The sequence below is a fragment of the Dipodomys merriami genome, unplaced genomic scaffold, assembly GCF_024711535.1.
Source record: "Dipodomys merriami isolate MVZ:Mamm:240054 unplaced genomic scaffold, mDipMer1.0.p SCAF_261, whole genome shotgun sequence".
Taxonomy (NCBI): domain Eukaryota; kingdom Metazoa; phylum Chordata; class Mammalia; order Rodentia; family Heteromyidae; genus Dipodomys; species Dipodomys merriami.
Genome location: NW_027204060.1, coordinates 1,492,674 through 1,518,875, shown reverse-complemented (window position 1 = coordinate 1,518,875; position 26,202 = coordinate 1,492,674). Strand labels below are relative to the sequence as shown.

General features: G+C 46.2%; 2 protein-coding genes across 5 annotated transcripts in view; one reads left to right on the top strand and one right to left on the bottom strand.

Moving 5' to 3' along the window:
• The window catches only part of LOC138837097 (GMP synthase [glutamine-hydrolyzing]), a 45,589-nt gene extending 35,919 nt beyond the window's left edge, over window positions 1-9,670 (bottom strand). The window contains exon 1 of the mRNA XM_070035887.1: window positions 9,431-9,670. Coding sequence (XP_069891988.1) covers window positions 9,431-9,457 — 27 coding nt within the window. The 5' untranslated portion in view covers window positions 9,458-9,670. The remainder of the gene's footprint in view (window positions 1-9,430) is intronic.
• A 3,479-nt stretch (window positions 9,671-13,149) lies between these two features.
• Window positions 13,150-26,075, top strand: LOC138837095 (acetyl-coenzyme A transporter 1). 4 transcript variants are annotated; one of them, XM_070035884.1, is made up of 7 exons: window positions 13,150-14,316; window positions 18,201-18,391; window positions 20,736-20,920; window positions 21,533-21,650; window positions 23,262-23,477; window positions 24,081-24,277; window positions 25,810-26,075. In XM_070035884.1, exons 1-6 carry the CDS (start codon window positions 13,542-13,544, stop codon window positions 24,246-24,248), a joined length of 1,653 nt encoding a protein of 550 aa, XP_069891985.1. In that variant the 5' UTR covers window positions 13,150-13,541; the 3' UTR covers window positions 24,249-24,277; window positions 25,810-26,075. The 4 variants fall into 4 exon arrangements, with proteins under 4 accessions (XP_069891985.1, XP_069891984.1, XP_069891986.1 ...); XM_070035883.1 differs by having other exon boundaries at window positions 24,081-26,075; XM_070035886.1 differs by lacking the exon at window positions 18,201-18,391 and having other exon boundaries at window positions 14,086-14,316; window positions 24,081-26,075.
• The last annotated feature ends 127 nt before the right edge of the window (window positions 26,076-26,202 follow it).

The following is a 26,202-nucleotide window of genomic DNA, read 5'->3' as shown; positions in this document are numbered from 1 at the left end:
GTTCAAAGCTAGCCCAGGCAGGAAAGTCCGTGAAACTCTTATCTCCAATAAACCACTAGAAAACCAGAAGTAGCACTGTAGCTCAAGTGGTAGAGCGCTAGCCTTGAGCTGAAGAGCTGAGGGACAGCGCTTAGGCCCAGAGTTCAAGCCCCACGACCGACTAAAAAAAAAAAAACCTCCAAAAACCAAATAGACAAAATAACAAAAAGAAAGAAAGAAAGAAAGAAAGAAACATTTATAGGTAGATAATACAGAACAGTGGTTGGAGGCACAGTTCAGCTGTAGAGCACTAGAGCTAACAAGCAAAGGTGTCAGGTACCAAATAGAAAAGGAAAAGAAAATACAGGACAGAACAAAACATTTATTAAACATGTGCTGAGTGGCTTGTTACAGACTCATAATAGGTATGGGAACCAAAATCAGGAGCAGTAGGGCTAGGGATGTGGCTTAGTGGTAGAGTGCTTGCCTGGCATGAAGCTCTGGGTTCAAGTCCTTAGTACCAAATAAACAGAAAAAAGTCAGAAGTGGTGCTGTGGCTCAAGTGGTACAGTGCTAGCCTTGAGCAAAAGAAGCTCAGGGACAGTGCACAGGACCTGAGTTCAAGCCTCGGGACTGGTAAAAACAAAAACAAAATAAGAATTAATACTAAATGTTAATGGTGCATTATCTGAAACAGAAATCCAAAATTACCATTTACAATATATAGATATTTCCAAATAGATATTTCTAAAAATAATACTAGAAGCCAAAAAGTAAGAAAACATGTTCAACATCACTAATCATCAAGAAAGAAAACAAAGCAAAAAAGCCATCATCTCACTCCGTAAGAATGGTTATTACCAAAAAGAGTACAAACAAGCACTGGGAGCATTTGAAGAAAAGGAAACTACTGTACACAGGTGGGAAGATAAACTGATACAGCCATTATGGAAAAGTGATTTTCTACAATCTCACTGCTGAGCACAGAGCCAAAGGAATGCAAAGTATTATGAAGAGAATTTGCCCTCCCATGTTGAAATAATAACAGCATGCCACTGCACCATAAGGTGACTGTAGATAGATTAACGCTTTGTGTATTTCAAGAAAAAGATTTTGGATAATTTTATTATAAATGATGTTTGAAGGGATATGTTTAAACTGATTAAATATTATACAACATACTCAAGTAATGAGACATCACGGGTACCATATACACAATACAAATGCACATTCTTTTACTTTTATGTACTATGCTGTATTAGTTTAAACATAAACTTTAAAAGACAATGTTACAGCCGGGCACCGGTGGCTCACGCCTATAACCCTAGCTACTCAGGAGGCTGAGATCTAAGGATGACAGTTTAAAGCCAGCCTAGGCAGGAAAGTCCCTGAGATTCTTATCTCCAATAAACCACCAAAAAACCAAAAGTGGCACTGTGGCTTTAAGTGGTAGAATACTTGTCTTGACTGAAGAGCTAAGGGACAGCACCCAGACCCAGAGTTCAAGCCCCATGACTGACCCAAAAAAAGAAAAAAGAAAAAAAAACTAAAAGCCAGGCACTGGTGGCTCACACCTATAATACTAGCTACTCAGGAGGCTGAGAGAACTGGGGACCACAGTTCAAAGCCAGCCCAGGCAGGAAAGTCTGTGAGACTCATCTCCAATAAACCACTAGAAAACCAGAAGTGGCTCTGTGGCTCAAGTGGTAGAGCGCTGGCCTTGGCCTGAAGAGCTAAACGACAGCTCCCAAGCCCAGAGTTCAAGCCCCATGACCAACCAAAAAAAAAAAAAAAGATGTTACAGTATGTAGAAAGAAGCATAGGATAAAAACTATGCAAAGTGAATAAACTAAGTGATTTGCCCTTCAACTATTCACCTAAAGACTGTCATGCCTACTGCTGTAATATAGCACTCAAACCTTGTTCAAGGGTGTCACACATGTAACCCAGCACTCAGAATGCTGAAGCAAAAGGATCACAAGTTTGAGGCCGGCCCAGACCACATAGCAAGACCTGTAAAAACAAAGAAGGGTAGGAGGGGCACAATTTGAGGAAAAACTCTAAGAGATAACTATGCTCCTTAAAGAGTTGTGCCTCACAAACAATAACTAGAGACTGCCTTTGGGGGCCAGGTGTGGTGACTCCTCTAATCCCAGTGCTGGGAAGAATGCTACACAAAGCCGGAACAGATGACAGTTCCTGTTTCAAAGAAACAAAAACAAAAACCTATTTTATCTTCAATAAATGATTAAAGGTGGGAGCAAACCATCTAAAGATGTTAAACAGTAGAATCTAGTGGCAGACATAGATGATGACTAAAATGTCCTTTAATTTGTTCACAACTCTCCAAAGGTATACTATGATCAATGACCACAAAACAATGATGTTTTTCCAAGCATTTTGTTTTCTTTAAAGCTGGTCCTGAGGCCTGAACTCAGGGCCGGGGTGCTGTCCTGAGCTTTTGTGCTCAAGGCTAGTAGGTATTTTACCACTTGACACTTAAGCTACAACAGCTCCACTTTTGCTTTTTTTAAACATAATTTTATTATTAAACTGTTGTATATCACAACTGGCTTTTTTTTGGGGGGGTCTGAAGGATTGGCCCCCATCCTATTGTCCCAGGCCTATATAGACGCCCGCAAAATCCCAGGTATGTGTGAACATGTGTGAAGTACAGGCAGAGCAATCCACCTAAGCCCAGCCGTAAACATCCCATTGTAGGCCCAAATGAAAGGCCCCCACCTTCCTTGACCTAGTGACTTTTTTATTAACCCCTGCCTCCTTCTCGGACCTCCTATAAAAACCCAATTCCTCTCCCAACTCTTCGCCACAACCTCCAAACCCACAGGAAGGTCTGTGTCTCTTGCTGTTCCTCAATAAACAGTCCTCACCTGTTGATGATCGATTCCTGACCATTCCTTTTCCGTTCTCCATTTTCCTAACAGGGTCAACTGGAATGAGTTGAAGACTTCCCTGCCCAAGCTGTCTATCTTCAAACTTCAATCTTGGGCTGAGAAGTTGGTTCAGTGGTAGAGTGCATGCCTCACATGCATGAGGCTCTGGGTTTGATTTCTCAACACCACATAAGCAGAAAAAGCCAGAAGTGGCACTGTGGCTCAAGTGGTAGAGTGCTAGCCTTGAGCCGAATAGCTGAGGGACAGTGCCCAGGTCCAGAATTCAGGCCCCACAACTGACCAAAACAAAAAAACAAAAAAACTCAATCTTTCTGAGTAGCTAGGATAACAGGTGTGAACCACCATCCTAGTCTGCCAAAACAAAAACACCAACTCAGAAATGTATGACATTAAATTTTCAAGACTGTTAGAATAAATCAGCAGTTACATACACTAAGAAAAAAAATCTTAAAACTTAGCCAAATTTTAAATATGCATCTCTGAAGAAAATCAGACTTAAAACTAGAGCAATATGTGCTCCATAGTTTAGTGGCAGTAAGGCCCAGTGGGCCGAAGACTGAAAACTTACAGCTGTGTTTCTGGTATTCACCCAGCAGGACATGTGTCTCAGAATTTTTTCCTTGGAGGGGAAATTAAATCTAGAGTGCTAGAAAAGTACTCTACCACTGGACTTCAGCCTCAGCTCCAAACTTTTCACTTTCGAACAAGATATTATTAAGAATAGCTGCATTAGGGACTGGGAAGGGACTGGAAGCTGAGGGACAGCGCCCAAGCCCAGAGTTCAGGCCCCACGACCAACAACAACAACAAAAAAGAATAGCTGCATTAAAGTAGGTTGGGTTGGGCATACTGGAGGGTCACTGTATATTCCCACCTTTTGCCACACTTTAAAAGGGAGTCCTGCACAATTGCGAACACAGTGAACACAGTTCTGAAAGTCAAATGCAGCTAACACATTACTTGGACAGGGCACTGTACTAGGCATCTTTAACTATTCCAGTTTCCAGAGTGATGGGAGAAATCTGAGGCTGCCGACACCACCAGCCTCTTACCTATCAGGTGCCCAAAAGTGCCACATGGGCTCCTCAATGGGCAAGTTCCTAGGCCATCATAAGCCAGATAGAGAAGAAATGTAAATTATTTGTGAAATGTACTCAGAAAGCAGATTTAAGCCACAGTGGCTCATGCCTGAGTCCTACCTAAGCAGAAGGCTGACATCCAGAGGATACCAATTTAAGGCCAATCCACCTATCTTCAAAATAACCACTAATAGTCAATGCATATCCTATGAAACTAGAAAAACTAAAGGGAGGGTTTGGTGTGGGAGGGATGGGGGAGAATGATGAAAGGACATTGATCAAGATGTGCTGTACTTATAAACTAACACGTTGAATGGTAAGGGCTTTCCACAAATACATAAAGATAATAAAAATACAGTAATTTTTTTTTTTGGTCATCGTGGGGCTTGAACTCTGGACCTGGGCACTGTCCCTCAACTCTTCAGCTCAAGGCTAGTGCTCTATCACTTGAGCCACAGTGCCACTTCCTGTTTTCTGGTGGTTTTATTGGAAATAAGAGTCTCATGAACTTTCCTCTTCGGGCTGGCATTCCTATCTCAGCCACCTGAGTAGCTAGGATTACAGGTGTGAGCCACCAGCACTTGGCTAAAAATACAGTAATTTTTTTTTTGCGGGGGGGGGGGGGGGGCAGGGTCTGGTCTTAGGGCCTGAACTCTGGGCCTGGGCACTGTCCCTCAGCTCTTCAGCTCAAGGCTAACGCTCTACCACTTGAGCCACAGCGCCACTTCCGGCTTTTTTTCTTTTTGCTTATGTGGTGCTGAGGAATTGAACCCATGGCCTCAGGCATGCAAGGCAAGCGCTCTACCACTGAGCCACCTTCCCAGCCCTACAGTAATTTTTAAAACACTAAAAATTAGAGCTGGGGGTATGGTTCAAATGGCTTGATTCAAATAAGCTTCAACAAGTAAATTTAAGGAAGCTTGAGGCCCTGAGTTTAAACTCAGTACCACCAGAGAGAGAAAGAGAGAGAGAGAGAGAGATGGGAGGTTGTATAAAAGTAATTTAAACCCACTTTCTATAGTTTTGAGTTTTACTTATTTACTATATTATGTAAATCCACAATTATTTACTTCAGTATTTTATCTTGTCAAAATTCCTATAAATTATTTTCCTTACTTCCTTTTACATTCCAGATTCCCAGTATAACCACAGTCATGATATCAAAACCAAATACCCACACATTACTATAATGTGTAGATATTAAGTATTTAGTAGGAACACATTATTATAATGGCTGATCTGAAGAATTTATAAAGACCTAACTTTCTCTTGTTCCCAAAACCACAATTTGAATTCCTGGGGAGTGTCCCCAACAAGAAAACCAACTGCCACAGTACTAACCAGAGCAAAACTATTTTTAAACTTACACTGTGCTTCTTGAACAGATACAGCCCTGTCTCTAGTACATAAAACGCATGGGGGAAAAAGAATATTGTACATAACCCAGAATTATAAAAACAAACACTTTGTGTGACTCAAACTGCTTCAGAATTATGTTCAACTTGAGACCTTCATTTATTTTAAGCATCTAAACAGAGTTTAGGTTAAAAGAGGCAGGAAAACACAATTTAAGCTGCACTGTAGAAAAATTTTGTTGTCCAGCATAGCAGATAATTTGTTCCTTCCATTTAAAAGCATCCTTGAGAACATAATGCACTAAAAAACCTAAATACACTGGTGACTCACCAGTGCCTTGAGTATCTCACTAGGTACTCAAGAGACAGATCTGAGGATAGTAATTTGAAGCCAGCCAGGAAAGTCCATGAGATTCAGTTCTAATTATCCACCAAAAAGCAGAAAGTGGTATAGTGCTAGCCTTGAGCAAACAAACTCAGGGACAGTGCCCAGGCCCTGAGTTTAAGCTCCAGGAGCAGCACCAAAAGAGCAAAGAAAAGGAAAAAAAAAAAAAAAAGACTGGGCTGGGAAGGTGACTTAGTGGTAGAGACCTGCCTAGCATGCTTGAAGCCTTGGGTTCAATTCCTCAGTACCACATACACAGAAAAAGCCAGAAGTGGTGCTATGGTTCAAGTGGTAGAGTGCTCGCCTTGAGCAAAAGCAGCTCAGGGACAGAGCCCAGGCCCTGAGTTCAAGCCCCAGGACTGGCAAAAAAAAAAAAAAAAAAAAAGACCATTGTTTTTTTTTTGTTTTTTTTTTTGGTCGGTCATGGGGCTTGAACTCTTCAGCTCAAGGCGAGCACTCTACCACTTGAGCCACAGCGCCACTTCCGGTTTTCTGGTGGTTTATTGGAGATAGGAGTCTCACGGTCTCTCCTGCCCGGGCTGGCTTTGAACCGCGATCCTCAGATCTCAGCCTCCTGAGTAGCTAGGATTACAGGCGTGAGCCACCAGCGCCCAGCAAGACCATTATTTTTAAGTGACAAATTGGACCAATTAAAAGGCAGTATCATCTGAGGTTCCTGGATGACTTTCCAAAGAACTTTCTAAGAACATACTATAATACCATTCCTTTTTTTGCTTATTAAATAACATTCTTTTTGTCTGTCAAAGATCTTCTATTATAGCTGAACATTGTAATGGAACAAAATCAGAAAAACATCATCTCTGACCTCCAAAAAATTTTCCATAAAAAGTTGTAAGCCAGGCGCTGATGGCTCATGCCTGTAATCCTAGCTACTCAGGAGGCTGAGATCTGAGGATCAAGGTTCAAAGCCAGCCCGAGCAGGAAAGACCGTGAGACTCCTATCTCCAATAAACCACCAGAAAACCGGAAGTGGCGCTGTAGCTCAAGTAGTACAGTGCTCACCTTGAGCTGAAGAGCTGAGGGACAGTGCCCAGGCCCAGAGTTCAAGCCCATGACGGACAAAAAAAAAAAAAGGTTAATTCCCCAAGGCATCCCATATAAAAATCCCAGGCTATTTCTACTCAATTAAAAACCTTAAGGTTTTGGCATAAGGTGAGCTAATGGCTCACACCTGTAAATCAGGAAGCTGGGATCTGAAAATTGCAGTTGGGAGCCAGCCCTCCGCAGGAAAGTCCATGGTGAGACTCATTACCGCCAATGAACTATTCATAAAAAGCTGGAAGTGGAGCTGTGGCTCAAGTGATAAAGCACTAGCCTTGAGCAAAAAGAAACTCAGGGATAGCTCTCAGGCCCTGAGTTCAAACCCCAATACTGACACTGGCACAATGACACTGATACACACAAACACATATACACACACCTTAAATTTAGGAAGTTCTAAATTTTGAATTAACACTATCAGATACCACTAGAGACTCTATATGACAAACAGTATGTATTTATAAAGTATTTATAAAACACCTTGACCCAAGTATGTTATATCCTGGTCACAATATCTTCAGTAAAGGCAGTGAGGAACAGGTGTTACCTCTACTCCAACCAAAAGAATCCAAGGCCTGGGAACAAATAATGGGAGAGCTGACAAGTAATCCAGAGAACATAATAATACTGCCTTAATAAAAAGTTGTATGTCACATAATAGAAAGGTTTTATGAAGAAGCTAACAGTCTGCTCTCACAGTTAATAAATTAAGACCTTTAAATCACACTGTACCACTTCCTTAACCAAAGTCTCTGCCTTAGATGGTTAATCAAAGTAACTTGGGTGAAACCAATAAAAGGTGGCCGTAATCCAGCTGTGTGGTTTACTTTAGGAAACTGGAACAGGAATCTTTTCCAGTTCTAAAATGTGACCAATGAAAACAGCCCCAGATGCTTTTACAGTTTTCAGGCACCAGGCAAAAATGAAATGCAGAAATCCTAGCAAATAAGATGTGCCAGAAACAGGAATCAAAGCCAACCCTTTCCAAACTTTCAACTTACAGTCTGTAAACACTGCAGTCTGGGAGGCCCCTGAATGAGGGAGGGCAATGGTGGTGGCAGCTGTGGTGATGGCCAGCCATGAAAACACACTCTGACTCAGGTCCAAGCTGGCCCTCTCAGAAATACCGCATTCCAGTTATTTACTGAGAACTGTTACTATACTTGAATCCTGACCTTTCTGCCATCACTTAATTGTGAAAACTCTTCTCAAATACAGTCTTTTTCAGAGCCTGTAGATTAGGCTTGAATACTTCCAATTGGGCAGCTCATCCATCTACTAACAATGAACCACTGAGTTCAAAGGTTCAAATTAAAGGCAAAAAACAGTGCTTTTTGAATCTACTAGTATACAAGGTTACAGAGGCTGGAGGAACTACAGATGTGTCTTTACCATCCTGAGAAAACTCAAGGTTTAAGGTAAGTCCTCTGTACAACTACTTACAGATAATTAAAAATAGTAATATGAAAATTAACTATACAATTTAAGAGTGGGGATGGGAGGGGAAAACTGGGAGAACGCAAGGGGTGATATTGTCCAAAAATAAGTGAATTCTTTATCTGAGTTTTGTAACTGTAACCCCTGTACATCACCGTTACAGTTAATAATAATAAGAGTACAGCAACGCCTCAAGACTCTTGACTCACTTGTTGAGTGTTCTTGGAAGGATGGCCGAGTACTGAGCAGCCATTCCCAAGAAGGACCCTCCAAGAGACGCCTCTGTGGTCAGAATATTACAACTCCGACTGGAGTAGCAATTCCTGCCCAGAAGCCGAGAAGCCACGAAACCTAAGTTCCCCAAACCGAGTCCACGGCAGCCCTGGACCCACCTGCTCGGGGATCCCGGCTGCCGGCCGCTTCCCGCCCCGAGAGCCCGGGAAGCAAAGGTTAACTCCAGGCCGAGGCCCGGACGCCGACTCCAGGCCAACGAGAGGAGGAAGGTTCGGCACACACGCGGGGTGGGAGGGGAGGGAAGCTGTCACCGCCACACGCGCGCGCACGCACACACACATACATACACACACATATACACACACATACACACACACACACACACACACATACATACATACATACGCCCGCAGTCCCGGGGCTCGGGAGTTCGGGCCGCGGCTCCGTGCGGGGACCCTGAGCGCGGGAAAGCGGATCCCGCACTAGGGAAACGGAGCCGGCAGCGGGTGACATCGGCTGGACGCTTTCCGCCTCCGCGGGACGGGGTATCAACCCCGGCCCGGCTTGGGGGGAAGTCGAAGGGGGCGGCGCGCCCACCGGCCCGGGGGCCCCGAGGACCGCACCGGCCTCACCGAGGCCAAGCGGGACCTGGAGGCCGGGCCGCTCGACCCCCGCGGCGCCCCCCCAAAGCCTGAGGGACCCCATGGCCCGGTGTCCCCACGGCGGCTCCCCAAGCCGGACGGATCCCACGACCCGGGGTCCCCATCACCGCCGGATGAGCGGAGGAAGGGCCCAGAGCCCCGCGCACCCACGTTGGGCCCCCGATGCCCGGCGGCGCGGCCGCAGGGCCCGACGCAGCCCCGGCTCCGGGCGCAGACAAATCAACAAAGCCCGCCACAGCGGAGGGGCCCGCGGCACGCCCGGCGAGACGGGCCGGGGCCCGCGTCCGCCGGGCGGGGAGGCCCGGACCCCCGGGGCACTGACCTTGGAGTCTCCGTTGCACAGAGCCATAGAGGCCGCGGCGGCCCGAGCCCGGGTCGAGGCGAGGCGGGGCGGGAAGGTGCGGGAGGCTGGCGCTGAGGGCCGAGGCCTGGTCAGGGCGCCGAGCAGCCGGGGCGGAGAGGAGCCAGCCGGCGGCCGTGGGGCGCCGAACCCAAGAGCAGATGCGAGCGGCGGCCCTCACGCGCCCGTGGGAGAGAAGGGAAGACTAGCCGCGCGCGCTCGCTCGCTCCCGCCTCCGCCTCGGCCTCCGCCACCGCCTCCCGCTTCCGCCCGGGGGGTGGAGCCGCACGCAGACCGCGCGGCGAGCGGCCCGCCCTCAGGGGAAGGTCCGAGTGAAGGCCACGCCCCCACAAACGGAAACTGGCGGCCTCGCGCCCCATGACCCCACCCCCCGGGGGAGGAGCCACATCGAGCCAGCGCGGCCAAGCGGCTTGCCCTCGGGGGAGGGGCCCGAGTGAAGGCCACGCCCTCCACGACAGACTACGCCCCCAGGAACGGAAACCCGCGACCCCCCGCCCCCGCGGGGAGGAGCCGCCCGCCTTCGGGGGAGGGGCCCAAGTGAAGGCCACGCCCTCACCCACGTGCAGGCCACCACCCCAGTAACGGAAACCCGCGGCCAAGGCTCCGCTCCCCGGCGGGCCGAGTTTTAACAACCCGCGAGGTCGAGAGGCCTCAGGAGTGGGGCGCGAATGTAGGTCCCACTCCCAGAGCCAGGCCACGCCATGCCACTAGTCCACGCCCCCAAGCCCCGAAACTCGCGGCCTCCGGACCCCGCCCCCCGCGCAGGGGAGCCGCTCGCTGGGGGCGTGGCCGCCCTCGGGGGAGGGGCCGAGTGACGGCCCCGCCCCGCGCGGCGCCGGGAAGCCGCGGTGCCTTGGCTCCGAGTCCGGCCAGTGCGGCCAGCCTACGGCACCGTCCGGGCTGCACCTGCGCCCGATGGCTGGCCGTCGGGGGCTGTCCTCTTGGCCGCTGGGGCCCGGGGGACCTTGGCCCTGGCTGGGCATCGCTGTGAGATTTGATCCCTTAGGTCCTTTCAAAGCTCGGTAGGGTGCTGGGACTGTGGCTTAGCGGTAGAGTGGAGGCCTAGCATGCTTGAGGCCCTGGGTTCGATTCCTCAGTACTGCACAGAAAGAGCCAGAAATGGCGCCACTGCGTTCAAGCCGGACTTGGAGGGAGGGGAGTTCTATTGAGGCAGCATAGTATAGGGGGAAATGAGCTATGGTGAGCTCACAGCAAACACAGAAGATCTTCATTCATCTACTGCCCTTAAGATTAAGGGACCAAGCCGGGCGCTGGTGGCTCACGCCTGTCATCCTAGCTACTCAGGAGGCTGAGATCTGAGGATCGCGGTTCAAAGCCAGCCCGGGCAGGAGAGACCGTGAGACTCCTATCTCCAATAAACCACCAGAAAACCGGAAGTGGCGCTGTAGCTCAAGTGGTAGAGTGCTCGCCTTGAGCTGAAGAGCTGAGGGACAGTGCCCAGGCCCAGAGTTCAAGCCCCACGACCGACAAAAAAAAAGATTAAGGGACCAAAGTCATTTAGAGGATAATGAGGCCGGAAAAATTGATTCAAAAATTGATGAAGGCAACTCAGAAACAAAGAGCGACTACAGGATGCATTTCTTCCTGAGAGATAGGTTTCTCACCCCCAAGAATTAACATTTGGCAGGATGTATACCTTCCTGAGAGAACTGCTCCCCCAAAACTTAACCTTCTACCATAATGCAAACAGGATACCTTCCTTATCTCAAGGATAAGGATCTGTTTTATGGCAGAATGCGTTCTTACCTGGAAACAATGCCCAGAAATCCAGAAACTCAGAAAATTAAACCAGGAATAACTGGAGCAACGATAAAACACCTATCTTTGCATAACTTTGGAGTCATATCCCTTGCCTTATTTATAAATTCCCCTAACAGCCAAGGAGCTGTATAACTCTGTCTCTCCTCCAGAACACCCACACGGTTAGTTTGTCTTTGCCTTTCTGTTTGCTTGGTTGCTTCCTTACTTACTCGATAAAGCTCTGCCAAGTTTTCTCACCATGGTGACTTGTCCAGAAATTCTTATTCTGTGATCAAATTCAAGGACCCTAAGTAAAGAGTCTCCCTACTTTTAGAGGAAAACTTCACAAACCCTCAACTGTATCCAGTGACACTATGGCACATTGTATTTCCAAAAAGAAAGGAGTTTGGGAGCTGCCACTGGGCCAGGCACTGGGACTGAGCTTTTTCTACAAGGAGTGTTTTTACTATGGTTGTTTTGAGAATAGAGGTTCCCTACCCAGACAAATGTTACATTGGATTTGAGTAACTGAGGTCCTAAATCTAAGTGGAGAAGTTACTTGGAGCAAGTAGCCAGTAACTCAAATTTGTAATCCTAGCCATTCGGGAGGCTGAGACCTGAAAATCGGAGTTCAAAGCTAGCCTGGCAGGTAAGTCCTTGAGACTCTTACCTCCAATTAACCACCAAAAAGCTGGGGGTGGAGGAATGGCTCAATTGGTAGAGCACCAGCCTTGAGCAAAAAAGTAAGAGGCAGTGTCCAGGCTCTAAATTCAAGCCTCCAGGCCCAGGGGGAGAAAATAAAAGTTACTCTGAAAGGCTTCCCCTTAACAAAGTGTAAAATAAATGTTAGAACTCAGCCACATCTACTGTGTTCACGATGTCAGGATCTAGTCCAGATATGAAGACGCAAATGAGACAACACTGCCAAACTCACCTTATTCTAAACAATCTATGAGTATAGCGAAGTGATTTGATGTTCTTACCCACACTTTACAAAAGGAAATTAGGACCAGTGAAATAATGTGGTTAACTGAAATGCCTCACAGACTATTCTCCCAGCTAGCTTCAAACTGTAAGGCTCAGATCTCAGCGTCCCTAAGTAGCTAGGATTACGGGTGTGCACTAGAGGCACCTGGTGGGCAGATTGTAAAGCAGAAAATTGTCCTCTTTCATTGCTAAGTGTTAAACGTGGGGCCTTCTGCCATCCTAATCATTTTCAGTTAATATTGTTAAATATACCCAAATACTATATAACCGACTAGTAACAACTAAAGTCGTAATTTTTCCTTTTGCAAAATCAAATCTCCACCTCCCCCTTCACCTAGTTCCTGGTGGCAACCTGTTTCCTTTTTCCGTGAGGTGTGTGTGTGTGCCGGTCCTGGGTTTTGAACTCAAGGTCCAGGGCTTTTGCTCAAGAACGGCGCTGTACCACTTGGTCCACAGCTCCACTTCGGCTTTCTGCTAATGAATTGGGGATGAGAGCCCAGCGCCACGATCCCCGGAGCTCAGCCTACGGAATAGCTGGGACTGCAGGCCGAGTAGGACCCGACAGCGCCGTATACGGATTCAGCCAGCCCGGCGTGAGTCCGCCCGCCGCCCGCGCAGTCGCAGTTTGACAGAGCGCGGACCCAATCCCCAAGGCCCACGCTGTCCAGGCTGGCGCATGCGCTCACGGAGCCCGAGTTCTCGCGGCCCCTGTCCAGCACTCTCGGGTAGGGTACGCCAGTGTGAATCCTCCCGGAGTTCCCCGCCTCCTCGATTAAGGGTTCCGGAGGAGCTTGACTCTGACGCTCGGCCGCCGGAGCGCATCCTGATTGGCTAACTCTGAGACGGACCGCCGGAACGGGTCCTGATTGGCTAGCTCTGAAACGGGGCGAGGACTGATTTGAGGCTGGGACCACTTCCAGAGGCGCCAGACCGGAAGTTGGCCGGCGCCGCCGGAGTACTGGAGAAAAAGGGTTCTCTGCCGCCCCAATACCGGCCGGGGCGCGCGGCGGGCGAGACGCCGGCCGTTCTGTCCCGCCGTACCCCAGGGCCCGTCTCCATCGCGACAACACGGCCCCCTCCCGCAGCCCCAAGCCCGGTGCGGCTGCCCGGGCGGCGCCTTCCGCCTCCCCGAAGCCGCTCGTCGGGACCACCGGCCGGGGACCGGCCCCCTTCCCGGGCCCTCCTGGTTGCCTCGGGCCCCGCCTGGTCGCGGTCTTAGCCCCCGAGACCCTGGTCCAGCGCGGCTGCCTGGGACTCGGGACCTGCCGGATCCAAGACGCTCGTCCCCGGGCCACCCCCAGCGGGGCTCTGCGTCGTCCCTGACATGTCGCCCACCGTCTCCCACAAGGACAGCAGCCGGCAGCGGCGGCCGGGGACTCTGAACCACTGTCCGGAGGTGAAGAGCGGCCCCCTGCCGCCGGGCGGCTGGGACGACGGCCAACTGGACGCCATGGGCGGAGAAGGGGACCGAGAAGCACTTTTGAGGGACGCTGGCCCCGGGGACTCGCCGAAGCGTCCTCGGAGTTACCGCGCCGAGCTGGGCAGCATCTTGCTGCTGCTGCTGCTCTACGTGCTGCAGGGCATTCCCCTGGGCCTGGCGGGGAGCGTCCCCCTCATCCTGCAGAGCAAGAACGTCAGCTACACGGACCAAGCCTTCTTCAGCTTCGTCTTCTGGCCCTTCAGTCTCAAGCTGCTCTGGGCGCCCTTGGTGGACGCCGTCTACTTGAAGAGCTTCGGCCGTCGCAAATCGTGGCTGGTCCCGACCCAGTACGTACTAGGACTCTTCATGATCTACTTGTCCACGCAGGTGGACCGTTTGCTGGGGAACACCGACGGCCGGCCCCCCGACGTTGTGGCGCTCACGGTGACATTCTTTCTGTTTGAGTTCCTGGCCGCCACGCAGGACATCGCTGTTGACGGCTGGGCGTTAACGATGCTATCCCGGGAGAACGTGGGGTATGCTTCCACTTGTAATTCGGTGGGCCAGACCGCAGGCTACTTTCTGGGCAATGTTTTGTTTCTGGCCCTGGAATCCGCGGACTTTTGTAACAAATATTTACGGTTTCAGCCTCAGCCCCGGGGAATCGTTACTCTTGCAGGTAGTGTATGGAAACGTCATGCTGCTCGGTCATCTTAGGGTGATGAATTGTCTTGACAGTATGTGAAGCACGTTATTTCAGGGACTGGGAATCTTTGGGGGGGGGGAGGGATGGCTCGAAGTATTTTTTGTGATTTTGGTTAAAAAAGACGTTAACCAGAGTGTCAGTAAAGCCAGCGAACTACGTAAGAGCCGTCGTTATTGATCTGTCAGCAGACAGGAAGTGGCAGAATAACCAAACTGAGCCTGAGATTCACTGGCACTTGCGGAATACACAGATGTACATTGGGACAGGGAAAAAAAAGTCTAGCACATGTGGCTTAGCTTTTCCCTGGTGTGTTGGTTGGATTGATTACTCGCTTCCTGCTGTCCTTCCCTTCTCATCCCTGAGCGCTGTGTCCTCATCTCGCCATTTGCTGGGGGAACCGGGCCATTTCATTCATACTGAATTGGAGTTGGTTCTAAAGGCCACCTGAATAAGGCAGTCTTGAGGACAAGGGATGGGGAAATGGACTTTTATGGGAACGGAAAGTGTCCAGCCATTGGCTGCCTTAGAGCAAGTAAGAAATTTAGATAGCATTTGACTTATAAGCGTTTTATTATGACTAACTTGCTCTTTTGTATATCTGTTTGACGGTAGAATTTGAACTTTGTTCTTCAGAACAGTCTTTGACAGCTTTTTTAAATTTAACTTTTTGTGTCTGTAGACAGTGGACTTCTGTTTTTGGCTCAAACATTTTAGTTAAAGAGTTCTTAGGCTTGTCAGTGTAGCTTAGTGGCAGAGTACTTGCCTAACATGTAATAGGCACCAGCATTGGGGATTTATAAAAATAAAAAACAGGTTAGAGAGTTTCTGTTTTCTATTTTCCTTCTAATTACACATACCATCTTGATGAGTAAAAGTTTGCATGGGATTGAACCAGCATTCTTGTATGTGAGGCAAATGCTTGTTGGAGATTGAATTTAAGTCCCAAATCCTGACCAGTGGTTGTCAGGGATTTTAAACAGAAAGAACCATGCACTCTCAATCAGGAAAAAGAAAGGAGAGGAGGAAAATCTGAATGTTAGAAGGACACATAACTTTTCAAAATTTAAATGTGCTCTAGGGTTATCACTGTTTTGAGTATTGCCAATAAGTAGCGAAGGAGTATACTGAGAAGGAGTATTCTGAGAAGGAAGTACTTGACATCTAGAAGGCAGAAATTTTGCATAAGAGAATAGGATGAGAGCTGAAGCTCTTAGCACAAAGCCTCAATTACGCGGAGGTTGGCTCTTTCAAACTTGCAGGACAGTCCTGAACTCAGAAATAGGCCTTTTCTATTCTCAAGAGTCTTCTCTAAACTCTTTTCCTCTAGAAAAGAGAGCTTTTAAGGTACAAGAAATGATAGACCCAAAAGAACAAAAAAGTTTGAACATAAAGTTTTATTACTTGAAAAGATAATTTATTTCAGTTTCTTCACCTTTTTGCAATGAGGAACTGAGATCAAGTGACAGGTAGAGATAGACTTGTAGTTGAGGTATTTCTGATTCCTGATCTAAATTCATACATTTGGTAGGAAATTAGGGAAAACTTCAGGAAAGCCCTTGAAATCTGGATATAAGGCTTTATTTTTCCTTCCTTTATTTTTTCTTTATTTTTTCCTTTATTTTATTCTTTATTTTTTCCTTCCTTTATTTTTCTCTCCCTCTCTCCCCCATCTGTCTTTCTTCCTTTCTTTATTTCTTCCTTTCTTTCCAGAGAAAAAATATTATGACACCTGATGTCTGAAAAACTCCAGCCTACTCCAAGAGTGTTTTATTTCCAGAATTGGCAGTCTAAAGTTTTCTTGTTTTAATTTTTTAAGTACTGAATGCTTATTTGGCAACAGGGTTGCAAGTGTTATAATTAAGTTAAACCTGGAAATTTTCTCTCCCAAGAATCTCATCATAGTTTATGATGTAGATTTCTTTTTTTGGGGGGGGGGGTCTGGTTGTGGGGCCTGAACTCTGGGCCTGGGTGCTGTCCCTCAGCTCTTCAGCTCAAGGCTAGCGCTCTACCACTTGAGCCACAGCGCCACTTCCGGCTTTTTTCTTTTTGCTTATGTGGTGCTGAGGAATCGAACCTAGGGCCTCATGCATGCAAGGCAAGCGCTCTACCACTGAGCCACCTTCCCAGCCCTATGATGTAGATTTTTAAGTCACAATAATGAGCAGGTAGATGAGTAATATGAATAGAAAGGAGCTTCTTTTCTAATGACTTATTTTCTTGTGTCAGGTATCCCAGGATTGCTAGATCTTAAATATACTCTGGTTGAGATGCTAATTCCCTTCTTGTTTATTTCCCTACTTTAAAAATACTAGTTAGGGGCTCGGAAGGTGGTTCAGCAGTAAAATACTTGCCTCACAAACATGAGGCCTGGGGTTGGATTCGTCAGCACCACATAAACAGAAAAGGCCAGAAGTAGCGCTGTGGCTCAAGTGGTAGAGTGCTAGCCTTGAGCTGAAGAGCTGAGGGACAGCACCCAGGCCTAGAGTTCAAGCCCCACGACTGACCAAAAAAAAAGCTAGTTAGGTCTATATAAAATATGTCATTAGGCCGGAACCAGCCTGTGACTGGAAGCTGAGATCACCAATGTAGAAGCAGTAGTAACTGTAAGGTTTAGAACAGCAGCTGAGATAGCAAGCAGCAGATGGGGCTTGGACTCAGCACCTCATGCTCTTGCTTAGGTTTTGCACTCAAAGCTGACCCTCTTCCACTTGAGCCACAGTTCCACTTCCAGCTTTTTGTTGGTTAATTAAAGACAAAAGAGTCTTTAGGACTTTTCTGCCCTGGTTGGCTTCAAATTGAATTTCAATCCTTGATCTCAGTCTCTTGAGTAACTAGGATTACAGCTGTGAATCATCAGCACCCAGCTGGTTGAAGGGCTGAGGAGGGAAGAAGAGGACAGGAGGAAGAAAGGAGTGAAAAGGAGAGGGAGAAGGAAATCAGAAAGGAGAAGAGGGGTGTGGAATGAAGGAGAGCAGAGGAAGGAAAGAGGAGTGGAGAGGAGGGGGAGAAGGATGTGGAATGGAGGAGAGCAGGAAGGAAGGGAAAGAAAGGAAGAAAAAGGTGGCATAGCCAAATTGTGTTATTTTACAGCTGCAGAAAATGAGAGGAGGTCTTCAGTACTTCGTGGCAGCTAGTTAATGTGTTTTTCAGCAAGATTAACAAGGCTCGGGTTTTGCATCAGGCATCAGGTCACACATTTGCCATTTAGAATGTGACTGTAGGCAGTTTGATCTGGAGCGGGGTTAGGGAGAGCCTCATGTGGGGTTGTGGTAAAGGAGATAATATATGTAAAACACTGGCATATGTGGCACATGGCATGCACGTTATTAGTGACTGTCAACACCAGGGCACACTTGCTCACCGGTCAGCTTGTAATATAGGCCAGCTGTCTTTCACTATAACAGCCATCCCACACCTACAAGTACAAGGAAGTTACTTATCTGCTACTGTGTTAAAAGAGGTATTACTCTTGAGCAGATAAAAAAAAAAGTGATATGTTCTTTATTGTCTGAGTTGCTGAAGTAATGCCATGGTTGGGGAGTGTGAGGTGACTTCACTGGTGGATGCTGCATGCTTTGAAAATCAACCTCCCACCGCCCCCCCCCCCCACATCTTTGTCTGAACTGGTATGCTATGCTTTTGTTTCATTCAGCACGGTCATGCGCTACCTGTCTGTAACCTTCCTTTTCTTTGGTAAGTATCACTATTTTTGAGTCAATATAGTAAACAGAGTCAGGACTGTTTGTCTTCTATGCCTCCAGCATAGGCACCTATGTCCCTTGGGAAAAGTTGTGTATTATTTAGAGTAATTATTCATTTCAAAAGTTAATTACAGACTTAAAAATTCTTAATTTCAGATTTTCTTTTTTTCTGGGGAACTGTATTTTTAATCACAACGACATTAGTTGCCCTTTTGAAAAAAGAAAACCGAGAAGTACCGGTAGTGAAAGAAGAGACACAAGGCATCACAGACACCTATAAGCTGCTTTTTGCAATCATAAGGATGCCAGCAGTCCTGGCGTTTTGCCTTCTGATTCTAACCTCAAAGGTAAGAGCTTTGGAAGCACACTTCCCCGTCCATGGCAGTTGCCAGCTTTGTGGAGTTCTTTCTGTAGAACTCAGTCCTTAGCACAGCCCCTTCCTACACCATGAGGCTTCTGCAGTGAAGAGCAATATTTGTTGCATGTACTTAAAATTGTGATGATAATCAAGTATAATTTTTTAAAAAGCTAAGTGATTTGGAATTTTGAAAAGAATCACGTCAGTTTAAAGAACTGGTAGTAAATATGAATTTAATTAACGTTATTAATGGTTATGATAGAAATGAATACCTTGATAATTAATAGCTGTGTCTTGTTGAAATGATTACACCCTTAAGAATATTGGGATGGTAAAATTATCTATGGAGGTGTATGAGTGTTGAGCCATGTATTTAAAAACCCATTTAATTGGGCTGGAAATGTGACTCAGTGGTATAGCAACTGCTTAGCAAGCATAGGCCAAGTTCAAAACCTAGCTACTGAGATCTGAAGTTCATGGTTCAAAGCTAGCCAGAAAAAAACATGAGATTCTTTTCATTTTTGGGTCCGGTCGTGGGGCCTGAACTCTGGGCCTGGGTGCTGTCCCTCAGCTCTTCAGCTCAAGGCTAGCGCTCTACCACTTGAGCCACACTGCCACTTCCAGCTTTTTTCTTTTTGCTTATGTGTTGCTGAGGAATTGAACCCAGGGCCTCAAGGCATACAAGGCGAGCGCTCTACCACTGAGCCACCTTCCCAGCCCAAAACATGAGATTCTTATTTCTAGTTATCCACAAAAAAACAAAAGTGGAACTGTGGCTCAAGTGCTAGAATGCTAGCCTTGAGCACAAAATCTCAGGGACAGAGCCTAAGATGGGGGGGAGGAAATGGTTATTATTTGTATATATTATGTATATATATTTATATATATTATGTATAATTTGTTTTTAAAAAATGATATACTTTCATACTGAAAATTTGTTGGCAAGGGAACCTCATAGATAGGCCGTTAGAGTCTTTTTTTTTTTTTTTTTGGGTGGGGGGGGGGTCTGAACTCTGGGCCTGAGTGCTGTCCCTCAGCTCTTCAGCTCAAGACTAGCACTCTACCACTTGAGCCACAGCGCCACTTCCAGCTTTTTCCTTTTTGCTTATGTGGTGCTGAGGAATGGAACCCAGGGCCTCATGCATGCAAGGCAAACGCTCTACCACTGAGCCACCTTCCCAGCCCAAAACATGAGATTCTTATTTCTAGTTATCCACAAAAAAACAAAAGTGGAACTGTGGCTCAAGTGCTAGAATGCTAGCCTTGAGCACAAAATCTCAGGGACAGAGCCTAAGATGGGGGGGAGGAAATGGTTATTATTTGTATATATTATGTATATATATTTATATATATTATGTATAATTTGTTTTTAAAAAATGATATACTTTCATACTGAAAATTTGTTGGCAAGGGAACCTCATAGATAGGCCGTTAGAGTCTTTTTTTTTTTTTTTTTGGGTGGGGGGGGGGTCTGAACTCTGGGCCTGAGTGCTGTCCCTCAGCTCTTCAGCTCAAGACTAGCACTCTACCACTTGAGCCACAGCGCCACTTCCAGCTTTTTCCTTTTTGCTTATGTGGTGCTGAGGAATGGAACCCAGGGCCTCATGCATGCAAGGCAAACGCTCTACCACTGAGCTACCTTCCCAGCCCCCTTTAGAGTCTTAATTGACAGCATTTAACTGTTTCCTTTATTCTTTTGAAATGTTTCAGAGCCATTGGTGTACATTGTGTACCCTTACCTATAAGTAACTTAAACTTGTAACCCAAAGAACAAGATTCTCTTTCACAAAACTAAGCTCATAAGAAACTAGGAAGTTTAAAATTGACCAAATTGCTTTGAGTGGTGGTAGAGCTTGAACTCCAGGCCTCCAGATCAACATCAGCTTTTTTTCTTTTTTACTTGAAGGCTGGCTCTACGACTTGAGCCACAGCTCCAGTTGCAGCTTTTTGGTGGTTAATTGGAGATGAAAGTCACACTTTCCTGCCTTAGCTGACTTCAAACCATGATCCTCAGATCTCAGCCTCCCGAGTAGCTAAGATTAGAGGTGTAAGTCACCAGTACCCAGCCTAAATGCTTTTCTTTTAAACTTAAGATACACAAGCTTGTAAGTGTTTATTTTATATAACACATTGGACTTTTTTGAAATGGAAGCTCAGTTGTTAGTTGAGCTACTGGTAGTTGCCATTGGGGTTAGGTGCTGTGGCTCTCACTGGGTAATGTGCAGGCTGAGGCAGGACCCTCACTCAAGGACTTGGCTGCTCCCTCCCTGGACAGTGAGGCCAGGTTCCTAGTGCAGAGCACCAGTCCACATGCTTGCTTGTTTCCATTGCAGATTGGCTTTTCAGCCGCAGATGCAGTGACAGGACTGAAGCTGGTGGAAGAAGGTGTGCCCAAGGAGCACCTCGCCCTGTTGGCTGTGCCCATGGTTCCTTTGCAGATAGTGCTGCCTCTGATCATCAGCAGGTACACTGCCGGCCCCCAGCCGCTGAACGTGTTCTACAAAGCCATGCCCTACAGGTGAGTGCCAGAGGAAGCCTAGCGAAGCATGAGAAGAGGGAGAAACCAAACTGCAGGCCTGCAACAGACAGAGGTGTGGGGGAAGCTGAGGAAGAGCCTGGGGACCACCCACTGCCCCCAAGCATGCCAGCTGCCCGAGTTACAGGTGCTGGGCGGGGGACTTCAAGAGTGTAGGAGAGAACCCAGGGGCTGGCCATCTCTTCCGGAGGACCTAACACTAAGAAGAGTGGTTAGCAGCTGGGCGCCCATGGCTCATGCCTATAATCCTAGCTACTCAGGAGGCTGTGGTCAAGAATTGCAGTTCAAAGCCAGTCTGGGCAGGAAAGTCCATAAGACTCTTTATCTCCAATAAACCACTAGAAAACCGAAAGTGGCGCTATGGCTGAAGTGGTAGAGCACTCGCCTTGAGCTGAAGAGCGCAGGAACAGCACCCAAGCCCAGAGTTCAAGCCCCACGACCAACCAAAAAAAAAGAGCAGTTAGCATGAGGAACAACCTCAGTGTCACCACTGGCTTAAGGAGAGCTTGTGCAGAGATGGTGTGGCTTTGATACCACCTGTGTAGTAGGCACGCGTGGTTCACACGTGGTTACTCCCAGTTCCTTTCCCCCTAGGTTATTACTCGGGCTGGAGTATGCGCTGCTGGTCTGGTGGACTCCCAGAGTGGAGCACCAGGGCGGGTTCCCGGTCTATTACTACGCTGTGGTGCTGCTGAGCTATGCCCTACACCAGGTAAGCAGCCTTCCCGAGCTAAGACAGCGCAGACATTTCCTACACTTCACTTACAAAAACAGCATTTAAGATTTAAACATGAAGTTCACAATGAGGATAAAATTCAGTGGTGAATCTTGGTCTTGGGTCTTTTGACATTGAGTTTTAAATTTTTCATTCAACAAGAATTTGTTACATTTCACAATTATCTCCAGAACCAGTTAACTTTCCACGTATTTTTCTTTTTGGCACTATTGCAGTTTGAAATCAGAGTCTTGGGCTTTCTAGACAAGCACTGTACCACCTGAGCCAAAACCCAGCAGTTTTTGTTCTGTTTGGTGGTTTTTTTTTTTTTCAGGGGGTAGGGGTGGTTATTTTTTGTTTTTGTTATTTTTCAGACAGTCTTCCATTTCTGTCCAGGGCTGGCCTTGGACTATAATACTTCTACTTAAGCCTCCTGAGTGGCTGGATTGTAGGAGTGAATCACCATGCCAGCTTGATAGTTGAGATAGGGTATCACTAACTTTTTGCTTGGGTGACCTTGAGGTGTGAGCTTCCTGATCTCTGCCTCACCTCCAGCTGGGATTGCAGGTAGAACCACCACGCAGACCCCAGCTGATTTTACTCTTGCCTAAGTAGTTGTATCCATGGCTATGGGATCTTTCTTCAGCCCCCATGATATGTTCTTTCTGAAGAAGTTGAGAAATCACGAGACCTACTGGATTAAAGGCCTCAGACTGTGACTTCAGTGTTACCCATTACAACTTAACATTTGTGGTTTTGGCAGCAGTATGTTAAGCCTGCCTCTCTTTGTTCCAAATGTGGGCTCCATCTGCTCCAGCCTCAGGTAGGCAGGTGCTCATTCTGGACCCTCAGACTGACACAAAGAGCTGCGTCCTTGGGTACAGTTGCTGCCATTTGTTAAGGCAGATTTCCTATGGAACCCAGACTACAGACTTTGGAAGTTATGGACATACACTTCCTAAATGAACCAAAAAGTAGCTACCAGCTAATCTTAGTAGTTTGGGTTGTTTTATTTTTTTGCTATACAATTGCTATACAATTAGAAGTATTAGTGCATCTCGACTGACCGTATGTTTATAGTCATTGTGCCCATACTCAGATATGTATCCACATGTGTGTTGATAGTCCAGGTTCACATGCTTAGGTAACACATGCTCATGCATGGAGATACAGGAATATTTGAGTTTTGGTAACACCTGTCTATGGAGCAGGTTGATTACTATAGACCAAATGTTACTCCTTTAGCTTTAGATTTCAGTAGGGAAGCTCTCAGAGTGAGCTAGAGAAATTGTACCAATCAGGTGCTCGTGGAGAAAAGGTACAAGGTCAGGAACAGAGAAATGGGGTAGCCAGGACTCAGCTTCCTCTCCAGCAAGTTCTGAGGAAACATCTGGGCTGTCAGGACCCATGCGCCCCTGGGGGGCCCTGGAGAAGTCCTGTCCGCTGTGCTGTTAGTGAGGAGCCTTTGGTGGCGCATGAGTTCACATCTCTGCATCCCATTTGGCCTTGTAGCTCCTCTCTAGGTACCTCTGGAGAGAAGTTCAGAGGAGCACCGCCTCAAACAGGGTTTCTGTAGTACCCTGCTAAAGGTTTTTATTTTTCCCATAGGTTACATTGTACAGCATGTATGTTTCCATAATGGCTTTCAATGCCAAGGTTAGCGATCCACTCATTGGAGGAACCTACATGACCCTTCTGAATACCGTGTCCAATCTAGGAGGGAACTGGCCTTCCACGGTGGCTCTGTGGCTGGTGGATCCCCTCACGGTGAAAGAGTGTGTGGGAGCATCCAACCAGAACTGCCGGACACCTGATGCTGTCGAGGTGAGTATGCTGCAGAATCAGCTGACGTTGGGCTCCTGGTAGGATGCTCGTCTTCCCATTGCCTCTGAGAACAGTCTTGTGAAAAGTCACATATGCCTGTAGTTTCTATATAGAAATGTATAACTTGTCCCTGTGACTACAGGGACCTCTCAGCAGAGGAGCCCTCCCTTCCTCAGGGATCACTGTGGGGCAGTGCGTTTATAGAGATACAGTAAGTTCAGAGACTCTAGGAAAAGAGAACATTCCGTGGGTTTCCTAATAATTGCACTGAAACTGAGTGGTAAGTATGGTTTGTCCATAAATTATTTCAAATTAACATTAATCTCCTTCTAGAACAGTCATTGGCAACTTCCTCACATTTCAGAGCAGAAAAGACTGCGTTTTGAAAATAAGTACTGTTTATGGCAAAAACTCAAAATTATTTTAGATCTGTAGCACTAAGACACATTAGCATAGTTTGCCATTTAAAGGGAGTAAAATATTGAGATGTTTTTAACAAATGTCTCATGATAAATCTCTTAAATTGCATAAATCTTTTAAAGTAGAGTAATCGCTGGATACTTTTATTTTGAAATGGGATTCATTATAATTTTATTTTTATAGCTTTGCAGAAAACTCGGTGGCTCGTGTGTTACAGCACTGGATGGTTATTATGTGGAATCCATTATCTGTGTTTTTATTGGATTTGGTTGGTGGTACTTTCTTGGTCCAAAATTTAAAAAGTTACAGGATGAGGAGCCATCTTCCTGGAAGTGCAAAAGGAACAATTAATGCGCCACAACGGGCAGACATGCCAGAAGGTAACTAGGCTTAGTTTTGTTCAGAGAGCTGTGATAATCAGTGCATAAGACTATAAAATATTATTTTAAACAAGGAAATTATATAAAATGCCAAATGGTTGAAAAGTAGAGATGTCTTTGTATGTTTTATCATACTTTTTCCTTGCCTTGTTAATGTATTTAAAATTTCCTGAAGGCCAGGAAATGGGCTCTGTCATGCCTTTCTTGTACTGATGAGGCATACTCTCAGTGGCAGCCCAGCGCTGACCTGCAGCCAAGTGTTGGTGTTGGTTCCCGTTGTTGAGCTGTATTTTAAATTTGGGTACAGTATACTAAATGCAAGGCAGCTCGCTCGATACTCGGAACTGACTATAACTGGTTGAGCCTCGCTGGAAGTTAACATCCTATTTGAATTGTTAGCCAGTTAGATTTATGTGAAATTTGATAGGAAGAGTATGTAGACCCCAGAAGCATAACTTAGGTGTTTTTTTTGTGACCATGACCATATTGTACAAAGGTATTTAAAAAAAAAAAAGGAAAATGCTATTTTAAGTGTACTTTCTGCTTTTGTAATCATTAAAAATTTATAAGACTTATTCAAACTATTTTTAATAAAATGAAAACTATGATTTTTTTAAAATTTATTCATTTCCGCAGCCCTTCCACCCTTTTCTAGATACTTCGATTCCTTGTTAACTTTGACTCTGTGATGGTGACAGGTTTTTGTTATAAGTATGACAGAGCAGACAGCTAGCTAATGAGAGGATCAGAGTTAGTGTTGTACTTATTTATGTTCATGGCATTTTGAAATATTCTTCAAACACTTGTTTTAATTACTATGAAAACAGTAAACTTTCCAACAGAATGTAATTTAAATGAGTAATAACACTTTTGGAAAGTAACATTTTAACAGTGAAATGAACATTTCTGTGCCTTTGACAAATTAAGTCATCTGGCAGGGGAGTTTTTTAATGAAGCACTTTACTGGTGAAAAGATCTCATAATTGCTTTATGCCAAATCAGCTATGACTTGTCCTTTTGTTGAAGCTCAGCCTTCTGTTTTCTACATAAACTCATTCCAGTGGAATATTGCCATTCCAAGAGAATTAAACTTTGAGCCCATTAACAAATTCACACCGGGTGGTAAGGTTCTCAGAATATTTTGTATCAGGTGTTACTCTAACTCTTTTAAAATTGTCTAAGTCCTCCCAAATTAGGAACAAAGAGATGAAGGTATGAGTCTTGTCTTAGTATTTATCTTCAAGCACACACCTCTTATCTCAGGAGGCTGAGATAAGAGGATCATGGTTCAAAGCCAGCCTAGACAAGAAAGTTCTAGAGACTTATCTCCAATTAGCCACCAGAAAACTAGAAGTAGTGCTGTGGCTCAAGGGGTAGAGTGCTTGGCCTTGAGCAAAAAAGCTCAGGAATAGAGCACAGGCTCTGAGTTCAAGACTCACAATTGATTTAAAAACAACAACAATAATAATAGTAATGATAATTTTATGTTCTTATGAAAAATCTTACTGACTCCTGTGAATTTTATAATATAGGTTGGATTTAGAGCGGGGTTTTTTGTAAGTGATGGAGGATAACTGGGTGGGAGAAAATGGCCGAAGGCTGACAGCCAGCACCTGAAGAAGAGTGGGCGTGGCGCTGCACTAGCTCTGCTGTGGAAAGCCGTGACGGGTATCCGGGTCAATCAAGGAGAGGCCGGGAGGTTGCACTGGACCAGACTACAGAACTTTGCCACGGGGCGATCCATGATCATGTATTGTAATCCAGATGTTTACTTGAATAAAGAAAAAAGCCCACTGGACTCAGATGTGTGAAATGTTGTGTTTTGCGTTTTTTTTTGTTTGTTTGTTTGCCAGTCCTGGGGCTTGAACTAAGGGTCTGGGCACTGTCCCTGAGCTTCTTTTGCCAAGGCTAACACTATCACTTGA

What these genes read in the sequence shown, in the direction of transcription:
- LOC138837095 (XM_070035884.1), top strand. Translation starts at nt 13,542, where the DNA reads ATGTCGCCCACCGTCTCCCACAAGGACAGCAGCCGGCAGCGGCGGCCG. An exon ending in TTCTGATTCTAACCTCAAAG is followed by an intron (nt 18,392 to 20,735) that starts GTAAGAGCTTTG and finishes TTTCCATTGCAG; the next exon opens with ATTGGCTTTTCAGCCGCAGA. An exon ending in TACAAAGCCATGCCCTACAG is followed by an intron (nt 20,921 to 21,532) that starts GTGAGTGCCAGA and finishes CTTTCCCCCTAG; the next exon opens with GTTATTACTCGGGCTGGAGT.